The following is a 22,145-nucleotide window of genomic DNA, read 5'->3' as shown; positions in this document are numbered from 1 at the left end:
TCACTTTACATCCCAGAGCAACATTTAGTCAGACACCATCATCTAGTGACAGATCGCACATCTCAGAAACTCAAGATCTCTCTCCAGCTCTGTGATGGTCATCAGCACTGTCACCTTGCAACATTTTGCCCCCCAAACACACTGAGACAGACAGAGAGAGAGGTAAAGCAAAGGAGAACCGAAAGGGTGAGTGAGGTAATAAATGCAGCAGTGCATCATTTTATTGCTTAATGAAATGTTCCCCACCCTAAACACTTCATAAACAAATACATCCTAGTCAAAAAGCAAATAAGCCAGCTTGAATTAAAGGAAAACATTATCAGAAAGTGTGCAAGAGAACAAACATCTCTGCAATTGTCAATTGACACAATCTCTCTCAATAAGGCCACCTTCTCCGTTCTGCATATTGTTTGACAGACACATGGTTTTGTAGCACATAAAATGGCTTTTCAGCGTGTCATCATTAATAATTCATTCATGACAAACAGCTCTGACATTTACACTGTGCTAGGTGTCTGTCTGACACTGACAGGGGAGAAAATAATGAAGCAGACTTGTTACAGGGAGTAGCAGATTTGCTCTCACTTATGTACTGATGAAATTAGGAAGGGTCAGGCCTAATAAGGTATTAAATAGTAAAATACTGATCAAAGAAGCTATGATGACCTTTATAGAAACCGTCCACTGATATAAAATTGAGGTTAAGTGAGTCACTGTAGCTCTAAAAACAGTGAGGGACAGTAAAACAAAAAATGAATGTGGCATAACAGTACGGTCACACCTCTTAAGTCAGTCTAGTGAAAGTAGTTTTCATGACATTTAGATTGCCTGCCTTGCTGACCAATTATGCCTCTGTTTGAAACATCAATCACACATGCTCCCTCAGCTGTCCAGAGACAAATGGGAATAAGGAACATGCAAATGAGCAGCTGATTAAGTGACGGACTTTGTAACTCCTTCAGACTCCAGCTCAATAGGCTGAGAATAAACCGATGTGTGAGGTCCTGAGGGCAGCGGAGTGCAGACACTCCCAGGGTTAACACTACGTTGGCACACACACACACACACACACACACACTGAGAGAAGCAGACAGATTGAAACCAGAAGTGGCATCACAGTTTCCCTGACCAGATTATGGCTTCTCCACACAACACTGAGTTTTAGATATAGATAAAGTAACAAACTGCATGGATCAAATTGTGCAATTATTTTCTTTATAAAAACTTAGCCAGGGGAAGAAGATACACGGCTACAGTTTTTCTAATAGTCTCATTTGTATTGGCTAAAACATTTTCAGAAAGAAAGACGTTGCTATTAGAAATCAAATCTGAAAAAGATGTGAACTGTTTTTGGGGATTATCAACAGTTTGACTGCATCTTTGATCAGTTACACACTTGCTTGAAACACTAAGTTCAATTCGGTTTTATTTGTATTGCACCAAGTCACAACAAAAATCATCTCAGGGGACTTTGCATGTACATTCATTTCCATTCAGCACTGTGGATGTATTAGGCCAAATCAATATTCATGTTGTACATTCATGCCTTATCAAATTTAAATTATAAACAAAATGTTTCCATGAAACCGTGAACACTTACTGTATTTAGAAACGGTGATGCTTTGGGACAAAGGCATGGTAATATTTACAAACTGGCACAAGATACAATATTACTTTTGCATTTGGTCATAAACCAAAGTATTGGACAACTGAAATTTTTGACCTGATAATGGTGCAACACAAAAATAAATAAATAAATAAGAAGATTAGATCAAAGTGATTACTGTTCATCAAGGGAAAGACATGGATGTGTGTACCAAATTTCATGGTGATCCACTAAATAGCTGTTGAGCCATTTCACTCAAAACACAACCATCAACCTAACAAGATTCATCCTCTGAAGACCTTGAATGACTGCACAAAATTTCAGTGTCAATCTACCCAGCATTTGTTGTGATATTTCAGCCTGGACCAAAGTGGTGCAGGATAAAAAAATGAATTTTAAAAAATCGAGTAGCACACTGACATCGCTATCTTTATGGCAGAGCCACAAAAAGTAATTTGGTAATGGCCTCGCTACACTCAGAATGCTTCACGCAGACTTCGACTAATACAAAAACACTGAACCAAAAACCAAAGAACCTCTCTGATCTTTGTACTGCTAGATAAATAATGAGGTTTGTGCTTGATGTGTAAAGAATCCAAACTCTGACACCACTGTAAACAGGCAATTTTCCAACTGCAGCTGGGAGCAGTGAAGTTGGGTGGACGCTTTATGGACGGCCAGAGGCACGGCCAGTGTGGTCCAATCATGTTGCGATCAGAAGAATTGAGGATCACACAGTCTGTAAACACCCCTGCCGAGAATAGAACCAACACAGCCCTGCACTGATAACACAAAGGACGTTCAAAGGTATACACACAAGTACATACACAAAGTGGCAACAGCAGTGATACTGTCTTCATCTTTTATGTGTATGCTGAGGCCTGCAGCATTTCCAAAATACATCAACTGTGAAGTATTACATGAATTGTTAATTTGACATCCCTCAACATATAAATGCATGTGTTTTTTGCCTGTCAGCTGAGCAGACAGGATGCCATGACAACATACAGACAGTATGTCAGATCATTAAAAAAAGGGAAATTCCTGTGATCAGTGTTAGTGCAGAGTAATTCTCTAAAAACCAAAATGATCAGTGAAAAACATCTGAGGATAGATACAACAAAGTGGTACTTGCTTTAGCTGGTATGAATCAATTTTTTTTTGCCCTGCAGTAATACTTATTTCTTTGGAAAAGGTCCATATTGTAAATGATATAATGATGGTCTTGTAGCTGGCTTCAGCTCGCATCAGTAACTTGGTCCAATGCCAAGGTAATCAAGTCAGGAAACTGAATGCATTATGTGCCTTTAACGTACTTTCTACACCATTTAAATACATCAAAATATAAACTCTGAGTTTATGCACTTTATACTTTACCAAGAGCTTTTAGAAGAAACATTTAAACAAGCACTTCAGTAGATGACAGCAGATGTTGTTTATGAAAAAAGAAAAAACTGAATTTCACTCTTTTTTAAACTCACTGTGAGACTGTGGAGTTGTTATTGTATCCTCACTGCACACGGCCACTTCAGTCTCATCTATACTACATCACTTTACAGAGCTGAGCAGGGAGTGAGGACCATCACACACACAGAAGTTATTAAGAACAGTACAAAGATAAACACACAAATGCAAGAAACCTGGAAGAATGGAAATTAACACAAGTCAAGGGACTAATTCAGGATTCTAAACACACACAATCTGTCACAAAATGACTACTAGTTGTTTCCAGAATACACTAAAAACCATCCTGTGGTAGAGTCTCTTTCACTTGGAAATTAGTCTTGTGCTTATGTTAGATAGTTTTGCCACTCTTGCAAGTTCAGCTTAATGACTCGTGGATGTAGCATATGTTGCCATGATTTTAACTCCCTTGAATCTTTGACTTGTGACTCCCACAGAGCCAACAGCTTTTCCTGTACTGCTTCTCTCTTTACTTCTGTTAGACCATTCTAAACAACAGACTTTTGTCCTACAATATCTGACATGAGTGGAAAGCTGGGGAGCCCGCTCTGACACTCCGAGTCCATCTTGGGCAGTAGCCGAAAGCAGCCTAGTTAAATACATTGACTGAAGGACAAGGTACAATTTTGAAATGCTTTTGCTATTTCCATTTAAGTCGTTTTCATATTTCTATTCCACTGCATTTTAGACACTATAAAAACATACTGCTTTTTTTAAACATTAAACCAGTAGTTCCCAGCTTTCTTTTGGCTTGTGAGCCCTTATAAAATATGTTGGGCCTCTTGTCACACTTCAGGGCCCTGTTCCATGAAGCGAAATTAATGGCTTAGGCAGCTAACTTTGGGCTCAGCTCAGATTTTCCAGTACCACAAAGCTGGCTCATTTCTAATCGGGCTAGATCACCATGGTAACTTATGCTCCACGCCTAGCTTGCTCTGGGGCAGGCACCAACCAATCAGATCACTGGAAAAACTGATTATTTCTACAGGATCCTGACAGGGTCAGAGTCTACACTTATGTGATAAGTATTAAATAAATGTTTATATAGAGCAGTCATATCATTGTGCTGTTTCAGGCTTTCTGAATTTCTAACAAACTGAGGGAGTCTGCAGCCTTCATAATGATCAATGCTATTTTAAATGCACAAAATTATTTGATTATGGACTAAATTCCTAACTGTCAGTGTTTTTACAGGCTTCCATCACTGCAGCTCAAAATAACATGATAAGATTCTGTGATTATGCTCTTTTATAAGAAAAATAATCCATACTCTGTTAAATATTTCCCATGATTACAAATGAACATCTGACTACCTGTTACCCACTGTCCTCTCCTCTCCACTACTGCAGCAGAAAGAGTTGGACTTTTTTGACAACAGTTTCCTCTTCATCAGACAAAGGAAAAGAATACTCACTGAATAAAACTCTTAAAATAATACTTGGCTAATGTACACTAGATTCTTAGTCTTCCCTTAATATTTGAAAATTATTCCTATAGTTTCTATAGTTTCTTATTTTATTGTAGTTATGTGACTATTGTTTGCAGTTCACCCTCCGTAACATCACCTTTTCTTTATAAACCTTTTCCCGCAGGTGTCACTGCTCCATCTTATATTATTTTCAGTGGCCTACTTCACTCATGGTGCTGGTACTGTCTCTTCTAATTAACAACTCCACCTCTCTCACATGAACGTGCTTGTAGCCTCAGATTTAACAGAGCCAGCTGATAACCGGCTTTGTGGCGGTGGTTACCCAGGACAGCCAATGTTATGCTCAGTGAAGCTGGATAACCCCAAGAGAGCCAGGCCTAAAACCATGTCACTGCTACAGACCAGTTAATGGAAAGACCAGACACAAATGGGTTTTTCCTCACTCAGTTAATCAACCAAGAGCAAATTTTAACCTGATAGTAGCCTAGGGTTCACCGCTACTGTACAAATAGTTCACTAGGAACTAGAAATATTACACATTTGCTGGCCAGCAATTGCTGGATTATTTTTCTACAGACTAAAGTGAACCAAAGGACAGAGTGAGTGAGTGAGCTGATTGATATGCGATGCTCATAGCTGGACAAAAACTCACATAGGCTTTCTTTTTAATAACATACAGCTCCCACTAGGTCTGAAATCAGATTAGGTTCCTCTGAAAAACTAAAGCAGGTGCAAACTTTGGCTCAGGTGCAACTTCTCATTCTCCATCCTCCTGTCATGTGCCTGTGATTTTGCCATTAAGTGGCCGTGAGGTGTGGATGTTCACGGCTGTAACGCATCCTGACTCACTCTGGTCATTGCTCTCCCAGCAGCAGAAGTGGAGCTCTGTCATGTAATGTTGTAATAATTACATTAGGCAAGGCAGAGAATAATTATCTAGCCCATGACTGAGCAGCTCTACAGGCCTAATTCAGTAATCATCTACTGTCACATAGACTTATATATCAAATACAAGTTAAAGTAGGATACCTTCTCATTCAAAATTATTCATTTCTAATTTACATTTTGTCTCTTTCACTGCATATCCTCCATCTCGTCTGCACCTCTCATCTACCTTCTCCAACGTCACACCACCATCTCTGTCTCTGTAGCAATAGACATAACTCAGCATGGGATGCGGCATCCTGTACCTGTGGTGAGGAAGGAAGGCGGGGGGTGGCGCACACGGGGTGCCAAGACCACTAGAGGCAAAGCTGCAGCTTCAACAGGCAAACAGAGGGGGACGTCACCACTATAATCAGCTAAAAATTCCACAGCCCTGCAGGACAGGAAACCAGTAAATACAAGCACGCGTGCACACACACACAGAGCACTTTCACATTCACACACATTTGTAGGACCATGTGAATGAACTTCCTGGAATCTTACTCACAGCCAAGAATAGTTTCTACACTTCTGTTTTTACATTCTAAATATGTTAAAATATTAATAAGTGAGTTTTATAGGTGCCAGCAGGCAGGTCCCTGTTATGGTTAAACAGGGCCAGGCGAGCTGGATCCCACTGCTTCCCAATCTTCATGCTGCCGGCTATATAAGAATCTAACTCTCTCATCAACTTCATCTTTCTGACAGAAAGCAAATAGGCCTATTCCTTAACATGTCATACAGTTCCTTTAAGCCTGCAATCATACACAGTAAATAGTGTTGTGAACATTTACACACCATGCACTGAATATTTTATTAAGTGTAACTCCTGTCAACACATGCTGCATTTATTTGTTGAACATTAACTATGATTTGCTTTTCTAATTGCACCCTAGAGAGAGTCCGTACTGAATGTACTGCTACAGAGAGTTAATGTATTATACTCCCCATCATTTAACTAAATGCACAGAAAATTTACAATATCACAATATACAAATACCTTTACCTGCTTTACACTCCCTGGCCTGGTTTTGCTTCCACACTTTTCTCATCTAACACTGTACTTGCCTTTTTCCCTGTTTTCCCGCTCCACCCATGCTCACCTGTTCTCTATCTGTGTAATTATTCAGTCTGTAGTTATCCCATATACTCGTGCTTATTAGCGTACTAGTGTCTTGTGTTATTTTGTGTTTTGCATTCTGCCTGCACCTGGACCTTGCCCTTGCCAAACCCTCAGGACCTGACCCATTTGTTTGGACTTGGTTTGCCTCTACTTCACCCTGCTGAGCTGAGCTGGCCTGGGCATCCAGTAAGCTTCTGCCTTTCCCCATGTAGTTTACTTCTCCTAGTGTTTCCCCTGTGTGTGTGTGTGTTAATAAACTGGTGAAGCACACTTACCTACCATGTCAGTTTTTCTGCATTTGGAGCCACAGCTCATCCTCTAGCTGTTTCCTTAAGAAACATTGCAACCTGAATACTATCATTATACAACTAGTCCTCATTTTTGTCCTCTGTATGTGCTGGTTTCTAGAAACCAACATATTGTGTATTGAACTCTGTCACAGTGAAATTAAAACAACCTAAACTGTGCAAAACAGAAATGAATTTTCTCTGATTCCAAAAAAGCTCATATTTACAAATGTTCAAGATACTGTGCAGCTGTGCTCTGTTTCTCTATGCTATGAACATTTTAAGTGGATCTGAACTTCTTTTCACAGTACCTCTTATAAGAAAAATAGCCCTGAAGGAAAATTAGGTAATTTAGGGGGTAAACTATAAAACGCCAGGGTATTATATTTATATCTGCATCATACTCACTCCCATTCCTTGCGCCGTGCCTGTGGTGTACTGTGTATCTTGTGAGCCTGATGAGCTTTCACAATGTCCCTCTGCTCGATCAAACCGCCCCGACGTCTCTTGATCACATTGGGACTGACCGCCAAATCTCCATCCATGCCCAGGCCCCCTCCTCCAACGTCAAAAGCAGAGGCCACATCCAGAGAGAGGCCCGGGCGGTTTGGGTGTAGAGGGGAAGCATGGTCAGACATGTGTGGGAGGTAGAGGGTTTCGTAGCTGGTTGACAGACTCAGGGGCTCCAGCAGGGAGTGGGACTCAAAATACAAGCTGGCCCCTCCGGCCAGTCCTGCACGATGCTTCTGCCAGCTCTCACTGTCCACTGGTGGCGGGTGTAGGCTGTGGAGTCTGGGGGTGCTGCTATCACACACCACCCCCATGCTCAGACCCAGACCATCCACTGGACACCCTGGCCCTGCTGAGGCTCTAGGTCGCCCCAAAGCATTGTGGTCCCCCGTCAGAGACTGAGAGCTGACCGAACAGGAGCCCAGTTCCAGCATGGTGGAAACACCAACTGGGATCTCAGCATAGTGCTGCAGAGTGAGAGACACACAGCAATGTAAAAACTTTAGGTAGCATTCAAATAAAAATCATGCTTTAATATCTGATTATTTACATGGTTAAAATATAAATTGTGAATTTGTATATTTTATGGGCTGTCATTCATGTGCTGAAAATGCAGAAGCAGCACTGTGTTTCACCCCTATACAAATTTAATGCATGGTTACTACATCATTCCCATTTACAGATGCAGAATCTCTTGCTCTTGCTATAACAGTCAAAAAATAATTCTTATCAACCCATCTTCTCCTTTAGTGTAGGAGCACTGAAGACTAGTATGGCTTTGGGTATGTAAGCAATACATGCGCACAATACACAATCTTATTGCTGCAAAAACCCTCTGTACTGACACTGCTTCCACTCTACTGTAGCTTTATAAAGTCGTCACCATGTCAGTTAGCTGAATTATAAATTTATGGTTTTGCAGTCCCTCTGAGAGAAAATGCCTTAGAGAATTTGTGGATTGAAGATATTGAGCAGTAAAAGAAAGAAATGATGTCACTGTGCAGAGCAAATAAGATCAAAGGATAAAAACTATTTGGCTGTCTTAAAATCCATCAGACTGCTTAAGCACCTTGAGATCCATTAATTAGACTACTGTCAGTAAGTGTACAGAGCTATGAATGAGGTACTAATGATCAGAGACACTGGAGTTGGTGGTAGTGGTATCACTTGTGAGAATGCCACACCTCCTCTCCTTGATTTCATGAGGTCTCCACTTACCCCTCCAGATATCAGTCTTTTTGCACCGACACAGTATTTACATACTACTTGATTTGCTAATATCTTATGTTTACTGAAGAGGATAAAGACTCGGGAATAACTAGAACCCTCAGGGTAGAAAGCAGCAAGCCAAAAGTTGAGATGGTAGAATATTCTTCCAATTTGGCTTTGCTTTACAACAATACAAATCTACAAAAACTGGTTTATTAAATTCATGAGCCAGGTCCCCCCAAAAAAAGATGCAAATTAATCATCAAACATTAATCGAGTCCTGAGGCAAGCATGACTGGCTTAGCTCATTAAAGCTAATGAAAGTGAGCCAGTTAGTGACTATGATTTACAAAGTCCCGCATCATAGATTCTCTCGTTCAGCATCTGTGAATCCATTGTTTTGGCAACTTTACTGTTCTTGAACTACATTTAAGAAACAAACTCAAAACCAAATGTCAGTAATGTGTTTACAGTTTGTTGTGCTGCCCCTATCTGGCTAATAAATGGGTTTAATAGCAACATTCAAAAATAACACATTTACTCACAAAAACAACAACGTTTCGGTTTCATTTACAAATTTATAATTGCCTTAAAAACACTACAATTATTTGAAAAAACTAAAAAGCTGCCAACATTACTAATGAAGACTTGTGTTTCAATCTCATATTGGAAGGGAAATATAGCTTATTTCAATGCTTTTTAAGTGCAACACAGAGGAATTGGTGAAATAATCAATAAATTGAAATAAATGTTGAAATGCATTAATGGCCACTCAATTTAGACATGCTGTAACCTCTATTAAAAGAATACTGTTTATAGGGTTCTAACTGATGTAGTCCGGGTAAATTGGTGGACACATGGGACAGTTACCGGAGTCCTTGCAGCTTTCTTGTCCAGCAGGTCACAAAGTTTATTTACACAAAATACAGGAAGACAAAATAACAAAATACGGCAGTGGGCTCTGGATTCCGCCAAAAGCTCACCAGCTCCACGTTGGACACACCGAAGAGTACAGACAAGGGTCTGTACCATGCGACCACAACCTCCATGCCGTCAGCACCATCGGCTTAGAATGACATATAGAGGTTTAAAAAAAAATCACTGCACTCCACTCTTCTTAAGTTCAGTCCAAACATAAAGAAATGCACAATGCACTTGGCGAAGTTTTGGCGGAACATACACATCTTACTCAGCACAAGGTTCTAAGGTGACATTAAACTCCAGCAGCCCACTATAAGTTACTTTCACATTACATCAACAAAATTAAACTGTGTTACTTTAACAGGTAAAAACATGAAAATTACATGAAAATTTGAACTTTAAGAACCTTTAGGGCACCTTTCACCATAAGTGGAAAACTATCCAGTTATGTATTTATCTCTCCTTAGTATAAGTTTACCACCCGGCTACACTGATTGGAATGTATACCCAGTCAGAAATTAAAAACTTATAAATCAATTCTTGAAGCACACTTTTATAACAGTTTCTTTAGTGATGTTTAGTTTCTGATTGACCACACCCATTACCCCTGACACCTTAAATTTCTTGCTCTGTGCAGAGTTAATGGTTTATATGGTGGAGAGAATAACTGGCCCATTGGTGAAGTGGTTTTAATAGTGGCTGCTTAATAAATATGAGCTAGGCTTCCAACTGAGATAGCCAGTTTGAGAACATAATTTAGAAAATGGATCCTTAAGTACCAGATCAATGGAAATGCTCCTGCCATTTCCCCCTGTCAGGAGCCACACAATGGGTAACAAAATAAAATGACTCAGAAAAGGTGCTATATTCATATTCAATACAAATAAAATAAACCGATACAAATATTTAGACACCAAAGTTGATTTGCCAATCTTGAAAGGTAAAGAAAGTACATTATTTAGACAAATATGATTAGGGTTGAAGGATAAATGAGCCTTTTCCAGAAGATGAAGGCTAGACACAGGCAAGAACACATATATGACAATTAACACTGACTTTGTATTGCCACAAGCATACGGCTGTTCTTTAGGATTCTCCAGTTTTTAACAGAAAACAAGTATATGATGCAGTGACAGTTTGCAAAGGCCATTTTATCTGTGTTTATCTATGCATATCTATCCATATATAACCAACAGTATATTCAAGAGGCATATAAGCTGTGTTATGGGCATCTACCATCTGCTAGTGAGATCAATACATTGTGATTCAAAAATACACTAAACAATCCTGTATGTCATTTCTTAAAAATAATTCAAAATTTTTTCTACCAAGAAAATCTGTCCAGTAAATATAAGACCACAGCCAACAGTCATTTAGCATGAAGTCTCAAGTCTCTCCAGGGGTAACAGCATCTGGCTACCAGCACCTCTAAAGTTCACTAATTAACATGCTTTATGTTGTGCACGTTCACAAATTAACACCGGCTTTCATGTCTGTGTTTAGTGGGTTTTAGGTGTGTTTGAAGGGAGGATATGGTTACATTTGGACAGAGCCAGTCAAACTGTGTTTGCCTTGTGTCAAGTGTTTCAAGATAAATTTTTTATTGTCATAAAAATCTAGAAGAAAAAAGGTAGAAAAAAATGTTTTGTGACCAGGAATAGTAAGATGAAGAATTTGCATCATTAGACAGATATGCTGAAATCTTTACAAAAGAGCTATGTCTAATTCTACTCTCTCATGTGACCACCAGCCTAACAACAAACCTCGCACAAAAACACACACCCTGCAATGCACAAACATCAAACATCAAGGCTTGCCTGCTTGCCTCCCAGACTCCACTGTGGCTGATCTACACAATTATCAAAACCATACTGCCAAGAAAGTTGACTGTGAGTTTGATCAAGTTCTCCTCATTAGCCTTTAAGGGGTTTGTTGTTAATTAGTCTTAGGCACTGAGCTTCAGACGGTCATTATCTCAAATCACAAACACCTAGTGTGCTACTCACAAATGTCCTGAGTGACTGTGAAGTCACAGTTTGAATAAAAGGAGACAATAGAATGTGTGCCTTGACAAAAACTGAATCACAATATTAGAGAGGCCAAACTGGTTTTATGCTTGTTTTTTTGCCAGCCAGGTGTCTGCAAGGTCAATAATGAGGAGTGAAGGAGAGGCTATGGCAGGCGAGGAACCTTCTCACACCTGCTGCTCACAAAGGCCCACACCACTGCCTGATTACACATCATATTTAACCACATTGTCCCCTCAACCTGGTGAGTGGCCAAACATGTGTCAGGATGGGTTATATTACCTGAACCTACTCTAATGGGTAATGTGTTTAAAAAAATCTGGTGCAAAATTTCAGTGAGCTGAAAATAGCCACTGTAGTAAGGTGCAGGAGATCTTAAACACAGGAATCTTCAGGGGTACAGAGGGTACAGAACAATACTCTTTGGCACCTGCTCTTTGGTTCACACTGCATGCTGTGCATGCTGGGTTATCTTAAAGCTTTGTTTGCCTTGTACAAACAGAAAACCAAAGACCAATTCAACGGAATAGTCAGCTCACTCAAGAGTAAGGAACATTGACGCTTGTAAATAGTATACATATGTAAGTCTACGGACATAATAAATGAGTAAGAGTCCTCTGAGTGAGACATCTGATGTTCGGCAGCTCAATGAGCATCTAACTTTGAATAAAGACTCCCTCAAAAACACAGCCTCTGCATATTACTAGTCAACAGAGTACCTTAGTACTAGGTACCAGAGTACCTACATATTAAATTTACAACTTTCTATTACACACTGTAGAGTATGCAATATGCAAATATGCAAAGTGTGCAAGACAATGTGTATTACACTTCTGTGGATATAACATCATAGTTTGGGAAACAAAGAGACAAGGCACAAAGAACATCAGACCAGAGTAAATTTAGCCTACAAGAAGCCATTGATGGGAAAAAATGATCAGGTAATAGCTTAATGTTAAGCTCCTTATATTCTGCCCAGGTCACATTGCAATAACTTGGGTCTTATTTTAATTATCCTCTGACCATCAACCACAACTGCATTGTCCTCCTCTTTCAAAACGTATGCAACTACCGCAGACTTCATGTTTTCCAGTTCAGTATTTACAAAAGAAAGTCCCCCACCTGAGACAATAATAACTGATGATTTATAGAAAGATAATAACTAAACTAGAAAAGTTTTTTCCACTGCACCTTGCCACCACAACCTGTTCCACCCACAGTCACATCCCTCTGCTTCTATTGTTGTCTCTGTATTATTACTTATCCTCTGTATTGAGAATTGAATGCATTTAATGGCACTGATCATTTTTTTCTAAAACAGCCTACATATTATCTATACACAAGTAACAGAACATTTCACTTATCCTGTAAATTATACACTCAGTTTTGTTCCTTTCTTCTTCTCTTTTTAGGTCTTCATTTTAACTTTAATGTATGCGTGCATATATACAGTAGATGCATATGTATACTGTAGCTGTTGTAGCCACCTTTTTGTTTTGTTGTATTCATTCATTTATTATTTAAGCAATTACTGTATGTTTGGAATTATGTTTGCTATATCCTGCATACACCCTGTACACATATTACCATACTGTTCATTCATATATGTGTCTCTGCACAATACTTATTGCGCCCAGTGTGCAATTTGATGCTGTATACTCACCATCCATTTACTTTAATCTTATTTTATTTCACACTACTTTGCTGTACACTACCACTGTAATATTTTATGCTGTGGCCATAGCGACTCGGTTTCAGTACAGGCTTTATTAAAGTTTCATATAATCATTATGTAACTAGTGTGTCATAAACAGTGAATAACTACAGTTTGAAAAGGTCGGTTAGTTGACAATATGAGTAACAGACATGTGACAGCGAACATAAAAAGCAACAAATTGTGGACTAGTTTTCTGTGTTATCACTTTCATTTTGTTTTAGTGGACATGTACTTTATATCCGAGTGCTCAACTGTGCTAATAAGGAACAACATAATTTTTGTAGCTATGTTCCTCTGGTCATGCCTGATCTCAGAAGCTAGGCAGGGTTGGGCTTGGTTAGTACATCGATGGGGGACTACCAGGGAACACCAGGTGCAGTGGCTACACCCAGCTACTGGGTGTGCGGGTCCCAGTATAAGATATAAGATAGGATGATTGTGTCAAGCAGGGCATCTGGCATAAAACCTGTGCCAAATCACATATGCAGATGACAGTTACCCGTTACCCTCTGTGTCTGTTTGTCTGTGAGTTTTGTATTTTTTTTATTTGTACTTTGCACTTTTGGAAGGAAGAAAAAGTAAAAAGCACAGCTCTGAACCACGTTTATGGACTTTCTACTCATTTTGATCCTCAGACCTCCTTGAATAGCTTGCTCACATCTTGACTAAAAAGAGTTTTAACCCTAACAGGTACTCTAGGTCTTTAGCTGCAGACAGGTAGACTTCAAACAATGAAAATACACTTCTCAAAGGGATCCTACTGCTGAGACGACCTTCCTCAAAAGACCATTAGGCCTACATGCAACACATCAGATCAGTAATGATCAACACCACTTATATGTCCACCATACTAATATAGTCCAATCATTTGGAGGTCAGTTAGCTTCAAGTGGAAGGGGGTGGGGGTGGGGGAGGCAAGAAGTTGAGGAACTGTCATACTGCATTTCCACAGTATTGTGACATAATTATTGATTTTAGACATCATTTGATAACTAAACTTATTTGAGAATAATGCAACAACGTTTAAAAAGTGACATTTTCATTTACCTAGTATAGAGCAGGCTAAATACACTGACACTGACATTAAAAAGGCATCTGTCATTCTCTGGGTTTTGTTTTCTTGTTCCTAGACTCTGTGTTGAAATATTACACTGTTTTTCAAATAAGAAATTCTCCAGTGCTTGGGGGTAAACAAAGCAAAATGTACTGTACATGTGAATGTCTCATACATTTTCAATGATGTTTAGATGTTTGGTGGACAGAGAGGCCAATGAAGACATGACTTCAATCTGATATTCATGAACCTACTATTGAAGTTGTTCAGCAAAGTGTACTGTCAAAACCCAGAGCACCAAATCTTGTAATTAACCTTGTATTGGCAGTGTGGGGCCTCTGAACAGCATAATCGTTTGAACAAGGTGGCTGTGCATACCATTAGATATGAATCATATTTTACAAATTGCAGCTGATATTGTGACATAGAGGGGTAGTTTGCTGTGGCAATTATTTCTCTAAACAGCACTGTGTGTGTATGTTTGTCTCAGTGCTAGAAAAAGATTTAGGTTGCAGCACAAGACTTGCCGTCTAGTGTATTTACATGTCACTAAAATGACAAGAGACATGCTTCAGTTACATAAACTGTCCAGTTGCAAATATGCATTTATACACAATAACTTGTATATACAAGCCTTCAGGCCTATAAACTAAAGCAGTGCTGTTCTAAATTTGCTCTTAAAGTATGTTAAAATAATTAAAAGGTCTGCACTGGAGCCAAGTAGTGAAGTCCAACTTGGTAGCTGCTGCATCTAAAACATGTGTCACTGGTCATTTAAATTTAATTTTATTACAAAGCCTTTAAACCTAAAGGCTTTGTAATAAAACACACCAGGATTGATGCCTGAACTAGTGTGTAGTTACCACCTGTCCCTTGACCCCTTATTAGGCATTTTACAGGGGTCTCAACTCTCTCTCTCTCTCTCTCTCTTTTTTGTTTTGGTTTATTACATTTTGTACATTTGTTACTTGCATATGTATTTACCAAGAGCTTAACAGGGAAACCCTTAGCATGTAACAACCTAACAGTTATAGAAGATATAATTGTCTTTAAAAATGATTCAGCTCATTTTTATATAAGAATCAGTTCAAGAGGTAGAGTCAGGTTCCATTTTGTGCTGGAAAGAGGAACTCATTTATACACCATGAAAACCAATTTACACCCCTTCCAAGGAGAGTGCTGTTATTCAGTGAAGACAATCAGAACACTTGACAAGAAAAGATTAGCAAAAGACAATGGCAGCAAAATACAGCCACACTTAGCTGTGGTAAATGATGAGTTATTATGTGATGAAATAATTAACAGGACTCTCCAGAGAAGCAGGATTTATTCACATACTGGTCCATTTACCCTCATACAAAAACAATTGTTTGAGCAATTCTAGCACAGAGCTGAGCACGCTGCCTAATAACACTTTAGGTATTATAGCAGACTGCATGACTACAATTTCAAGGCCCTCCTGCAGGACAATGAGAGATGTGAAGTGATGACGTCAAGTGGAAACGCAGTGCTTACATTCAGCAGCCGGGCATAAACACTTACTATTCAAACTGCCCCTTCCTTCACTGTCAAAATCTCATGACTTGAGAAAACAGGCTGTTTTGCTAGTTTAGAAATACAAGGACAGAGACAAACAACCACGCTGAAGGATGGATGATTAAACCCCATTAACAACTTGTTTTGCACAGACTTTCTCTTAATTCAGTGCAGCAAATGTCTTGAGTTTTCTCTCATTAAGGTAGTGATCGCTGCCTTCTCCAAGCTCTGAGACTGATCTGGGGAGATTTCTGTTCCTGTACTTATATCATTATCTGGATTAGGACCACTTAGTAATTAGCAGAACCTGCCTTCATGTGGCCCTTACACTGGTACACACTCTGAGCAGTACTCTGAATATGAAGACTGGAATCTTCTTGTATCTGCAATCAGGCCAATGACTAACTCTCCTCTGCTCTCATCCTGTTGCAGTGGTAAAAGTCAAAGTGAAGAGGGAACAGTTGTCTGTCAGAGTCTTAGTATACTATTAACTTGGTCATGTTTTAGACATAAAAAAACAGATTTGCCTACGCAAAGAAGTGCTATCTTAAAGGCAAAAGGAACATACAAAAACATTTAATTGAAAAATGTAATTGCTGTTGAACTGTATTATTAAAAAACTGGAGACTGTTATGTTGTAAGCCACATAAAAGCATGCACCTATCCATCTCATTGATCAGCATTATAAATAAATGAGGGAAGACCCCCTCATGATACAGAAGGTTTCTGCACCGTTTCTCTGAGTGACACACAAATATAAACACAAATATATTTTTGCCAAAAAAACTCGAGTTGTTAGATAGTATGCTAAATGCTCATTACAGTCACAGAGCCACTGAGAGGTTTAACTAAAACCTGTTTGAAAATATATTGTATATTATTCAGAATTTCTTACCTAAAAAGAGAGAACTCCTTTCCATTTTGTTCAACCTCGCAGAGAAAATGAAAATGTGGCAGCAGAGACAACCACAGCTGCCGTACTCTTGAGAGAGAGAGAGACAGAGAGAGAGAGCGAGAGAGAGGGGAGGTGGAGGTGTGTGTGTGTGTGTGTGTGTGTGGAGGGGCTTATTAACCAGGGGAAAATGGAGCAGTTACCAGTTATAATGTCTTCTGTGAAAAAGACCACAAAAATACAATTAAGGTCCCTGACATATCTGAACTATTAATTACATCTCATGTATCCGTTTATTTAGTTCCAAATGAATATCAAGCTACCTAATGCTTATAAACAGCACAGGTAATCTAGTCCTACTTGTTGCCTTCTGCATGGTCAAATCAGAAGATATAAGCTGGAAACCTGAATCACTGCCTTAATGGCTATAGCAGGCTGCACTGCAGTTTATATCTTTATGACTCACCCGCTAGCAGGGAGCACACATTAAATATTTTGTTCATTTTTATAATGTGCATTTAATTTGTTGTCAGAGGGACAAATAAAAAACATCCTGATTCGACTCATAATAATCTCGATCAAATGAAAAAAAGAAGCAATATCTTGTGATTAAAAAATAAATTATCTGGAGTCTGGTTTAGTGGGGTTTTGAATGAGTGGAACGTTCAAGGTGATGCTACAGCATGTAGCACATACTGTATACTGTGTACGTGTGTGTACACATATGCTTATGCCTTAGTGTGTGTGATACACATGTAGGCCGCTTGGTGGCAGTAAACGCACACAAGTTAAAGCTACCTCTACTTTGACAGCTCTGAAACTGCAGATTAACATCCTGACTCTGACTAATGGATGACTTTTCAGTTAAGTCCTGATTAAACTTTTTTCTCTTAAAGAAACCCAACCATATAGAGGCCTGACAAACAAATCTTACTCTAGACAATACGTCTGTTAAACTTGCAAAAGCAGTAGGCTAGCTTATTTTTTTATCCTTTATTTTATTTAATCTTATTTCTAATTATTTTGCAAATGCACAATAAAAACACTGATCTACATGTTTCACAGCAAAATAACATATTAACTATTTAAGACAGTTAATTCGTGTCATATAATTAGCCTACTAAAGAGCAAAACTGTGCTTTTAATTTTTTTTTTTTACATTATAGACTTCATACACTCAGTACGTCAATATACTGTTGAACGACAATGTAATAATAATAAAAAAAACAAAACAATAAAATTCAGAGTATGCAGGGATGATCAACGAGTGACGTGTTCTAACTCTCGCGATATTTCGGTCTCTGTTACCTACCCAACCTGGATACTCTAGTTTCACCGAGAAACATCAACATAGTAACCCGGGAAAGGCAATCTCGGAAGCGGTGATCGACATTTCTTTCTCAGAATCTCACAGCTGACCTGGATATTAGGTTTCGAGGATCATCGCCTACACAAAACAATGGATGCATGTCGTTAGTAAAAGTTATTAGCTCAGTTGGCAGAACTGCTAGCTAATATTGGCTTGCTAACGTTAGCTGGCTAACGCTAACGTTGGCAAACAGACAGCTGCGCGAAGCCGACGAAGTCCGGAGAAGTTAGGATATTCCAATCATGAGGACGTCATCTTAAAATCTGGGCTTATAGATACCTTGGATCGTTTCATTAAAGGAAAGGTATGTATGTGTCGTCGAAAAGGTATTTAACTATAGTAATGACTTTTCCTGTCAGCTATCGTTAACATAACATGAACTCACCCGAGTTGGCGGCGGCTCCGACTATTCTCTGGATCGAACATTCCGAAATTAGTCATGTTAAAGTCAGACATTAGAAAGACTTTCAGACATTGCACAACTGTACCAGAAAACTAATTATGGTCTTTGGAAAACACTATAATGTTTAAGTAATATTTGGGTTAAAATACAGCAACACCTTGGTTGTTAGTTCACAACCTAAAGTGGATAAACGATAGATTGAACGAGTAGTTCCTGGACATGGTGTTTCAGACGTAGCACTTGACACATTCATTTCTTGACTTTGACATTGAGAGTTAGATGGCCAATGCTCTCCGTTTCACTCAGTGTTGTTATAAGCTAGTTCCATTTATTCAGTAATGACAGCGCCAAAGACACTTAGCCATGACTAGCCCTTATCCAGATTCCAATGTATTATCAGTGTAACCCCTTTTATTTCAGCATGTCGGTGTTTTTCAAAATAATGTTTAAAAAATGTGAAGGCGCTGAGTGTAATAACTTTTCAGTGACCTATCCGGAAATAAACCTGATGTGAAGTAATAAAACACGACGCCTTAACTACGATGAAATGGGGATGATTGAAGTTGAAGTTAATACAACCCATGTAGTAAAAAAAAATGGCACATTACTTCTTCCTCACCCAGTGACCGGAATGCTGCTTACCATCTTTTAGCTCAGCTGTGACAGTAGTGGTCGGAAGCTAGAATACAACAGACTAGGACTACAGGAACATTTTTGTAATGTTGCATCCACCCATAAGCGGCAGCTCCGAGCCACTTCGGCGTAGCAGTGCTTCAGTCGATGAGAGAAGAAGAAATTATGCGTAAGCTTTACCCAGGTTGTATCAACACCTGTTCTCCACCGTGCAAATTGTGTTTTTGTCACTTAGCGCCCGCCTGACTAAGTCCTTTCTTCTCCCGATAGGTCAGTGATGCGTTTAAACTCTCTGATGATTTTGTATAAGTCACTTAGCGCCCGCCTGACTAAGTCCCTTCTTCTCTCGATAGGTCAGTGATGAGTTTAAACTCTCTGATGATTTTGTATAGTGTGTTTCAGTGTACTTTCGTAAAGAACGCTATGGAAACTAAATGCTGGTGAGTCAATTAGAGTCTTTGTTAACTTGAATCAGATGGCTACTGAATTACTTTACCCTACGAACTTAATTAATAACGTTAACTTCGGTTTCGTGTAATGCTTCACGGGCAAGTTTCACTTTAAGTCGTCACGTTACTACGTGCTTAGGTCAGCTTATTCCGACAGTCAAGATGACATCCTACAAACGCAAGTCGCTTTTATAAAGCTACTAACGTTACATGTAGTTTCAAGGTATACCTTTTTCACATCTTTAGGCTTTTCTGGTAGACGTTTTGGATCAAGTTCTGTCTGGATTCATGTAACATAAGACACTGCTGTTTGTAATCTAGTTTAACTAGTAAACTGTCTGGCCTAATTCAGTCTAAACTGTTGACTAATTGCTTATACTGTCATCCTTGTATTGCCACTGTCTAATGGAGTGGACTGTTAATACATCCCGTTGGTGTAGAGGCAAAGATTGATTTAGTTTCTTGTTTGCTCTCATAGTCTGACCTCAAGGGGATGTTACATGAATGTTATGAGTAATAGTCATCACTTCTGCAGAGCTCCTTATGACTCCAGGAGTGGAAATCTTATTGCTGTAATGTGTTAACTAATGAGGCTAGACTTGCTTCAACATCCATGCTATAACTTACTGATTTAAGTATAAAGTTTATAGGTATTTTAAGTAAACATCACATGTTATGTGAGGAATTTCAGTTGTACTTGTCTTCCGTCATTGAGGTTTTTTGAGGAATGTGTTGTTGTAGAACCTGTTTTAAATGGCAGTGTGAGATTAATCTGCTGTCAGCTGACTTTCATAATAGTTACATATTTATACCAGAAATTAACTGGGCTCTTTATTGTGTATTTAAATTTTCTTACCATGTTGGGTATGGATTGCAACTTGCCAACTGAACTGACATCTCTTGTCTTGTTGAGTCTTGTTTCTGGCCGAGTCACTTATTTGTTTGAATGTGCATGATGCTTTTTGTTTCTGTTGGTTATTTCTTATTTTGGTTTCAGCTAACATGTTTGGTTTTACCTGCATGTTTGGGGAGATGCCCTACCTTTGTGTCTAGATAGTGGAAAACAGTATGACCTAATAGTGCAAGAGTATTTATTTTCAGTTGGCCTCATTCACAAATACAGTTTTTTTTTTTTTTTTTTTTGTTAAGAAAGGCCCTCAGAAACGACTACATCTGCTTCATGAATGTATTGTTAACCCACAGAATACCCGTGTCTTCAGAGGTTGAAAGTGCTTGCCAGTTGTTCCTGTTTAGCATAGGTAAACACCTCGCCAATCCACATAAAAGGAAATGAGACTGCAGGGTGCACACACAGGAATCTCACACAGAAACTGAAAAGAAAAGCAGCGAAAGTCAGAAGTGCTACAGCAAAAATCTAAAGACTATGGAGCACCAGACTCCAGCCCATGAAAACCTTGAGTAGTTATGAAGTGGAGAACGAGCTGTCATATTTAATAGTGACTCCTGGAGACAAAAACAAGTCATCGTATCCATAAGCGTGGATATAAAGTAAAAACAAAAAAGATGCACAGCGAAGGGTGCATAACTGATGAAGTAAAAATTGTTTGATCTGAGGCAAACGAAACAAACACAGACTAGAGATGCTGACCAGTAGAGGAGGACAGGCTGTTCCAGAGTTATCTGATCTGGACCAGTGCACTAGGGCCACGCATGGCTCTCTCGGGTATGCCAACTGAGCATACCTCCATGCGTGCACCAAGGTCCCATTCAACTGCCGCATGTCTCAAGTGTGGTGCTGGATAACCAGATGCACACAAAGACAGCCTCAACACTGGCCACAATGTCTGAGACATTTAAAGAAACTAATAAAAAAAAATTAAAGCATATGCACTTAGATGTTTGGCTTTTTAGTGATGCATTTCTCAATTCTAAGATATCATTAAGCCTAATCAAACTGTAAAAGACACAATTTTCAAACCTTTATTTAATAACAAGCAATTAATTGGTTAATGTAATTTTGTTTTTGATTAATTTTAAAGTCCATAATGCTTTGTAAAATAATTAAGAAATATTAATAATGATAAAAATGTTAGCATATTGTATTTTTTCTTCTAATATTATAGTCCACAAGTGTAGTTTTAGTTTTAACCCGGTTCCTTTGTCTGAAGGCCCCAAGAAGTAACACTCAGGATACAGGAATCAGCTTCAAGTAGATTTATTTTCTTCTGGTTAAATGCAGAGTTATTACAGCGCTGGGCTCTGAGAGATGACAAGTCTCCAAGAGCCTCGATTATCACAAAACATTTACATTTATCTTCTCGGGCTGGGACTGCCCTATACATGGGTGGTACATTACACGTCAGTATTCTAGAATGTTCATATAGGCAGCAGGTGTGTGTGTATGTTGGTATCTTCTATTTTCAGGCGTTTCTTTCCAACTGAAAATGGACATGCAGTTAGCTGTGTCACTTACTTCCCTAATTCTGTTGTAAAAAACCCCTAACACATAGTTCAGACATGGGTGAAAAGTTCAAGCTGTCAGACTTCCACGTCTGTAAAATAGCATAAATTAACAGTATCTTATCTATAGTTTCCAAGACGACACTTATCTATGCAATCTACTCTTGCACA

The 22,145-nt window shown here is 38.9% G+C and overlaps 2 protein-coding genes across 2 annotated transcripts in view; one reads left to right on the top strand and one right to left on the bottom strand.

Annotated features, from left to right (window-relative positions):
• Nucleotides 1-16,785, bottom strand: part of cacna1ea (calcium channel, voltage-dependent, R type, alpha 1E subunit a) — an 89,213-nt gene extending 72,428 nt beyond the window's left edge. Inside the window, exons 1-2 of the mRNA XM_020612995.1 lie at nt 16,703-16,785; nt 7,242-7,810 (exon numbers count right to left, since the gene is read on the bottom strand). Of these exons, the coding sequence (XP_020468651.1) occupies nt 7,242-7,777 (536 nt within the window). The 5' untranslated portion in view covers nt 7,778-7,810; nt 16,703-16,785. The remainder of the gene's footprint in view (nt 1-7,241; nt 7,811-16,702) is intronic.
• A 1,213-nt stretch (nt 16,786-17,998) lies between these two features.
• cep350 (centrosomal protein 350) overlaps nt 17,999-22,145 on the top strand; it is a 34,812-nt gene continuing 30,665 nt past the window's right edge. The window contains 1 exon segment of the mRNA XM_020612952.1: nt 17,999-18,372. The gene's annotated coding sequence lies outside the window, so the exon portion shown is untranslated.

Source organism: Monopterus albus, unplaced genomic scaffold (genome assembly GCF_001952655.1).
Source record: "Monopterus albus unplaced genomic scaffold, M_albus_1.0 scaffold129.1, whole genome shotgun sequence".
NCBI lineage: Eukaryota > Metazoa > Chordata > Actinopteri > Synbranchiformes > Synbranchidae > Monopterus > Monopterus albus.
Note: the sequence above shows the minus strand (reverse complement) of the source record. Positions and strands in the feature narration are given on the sequence as shown.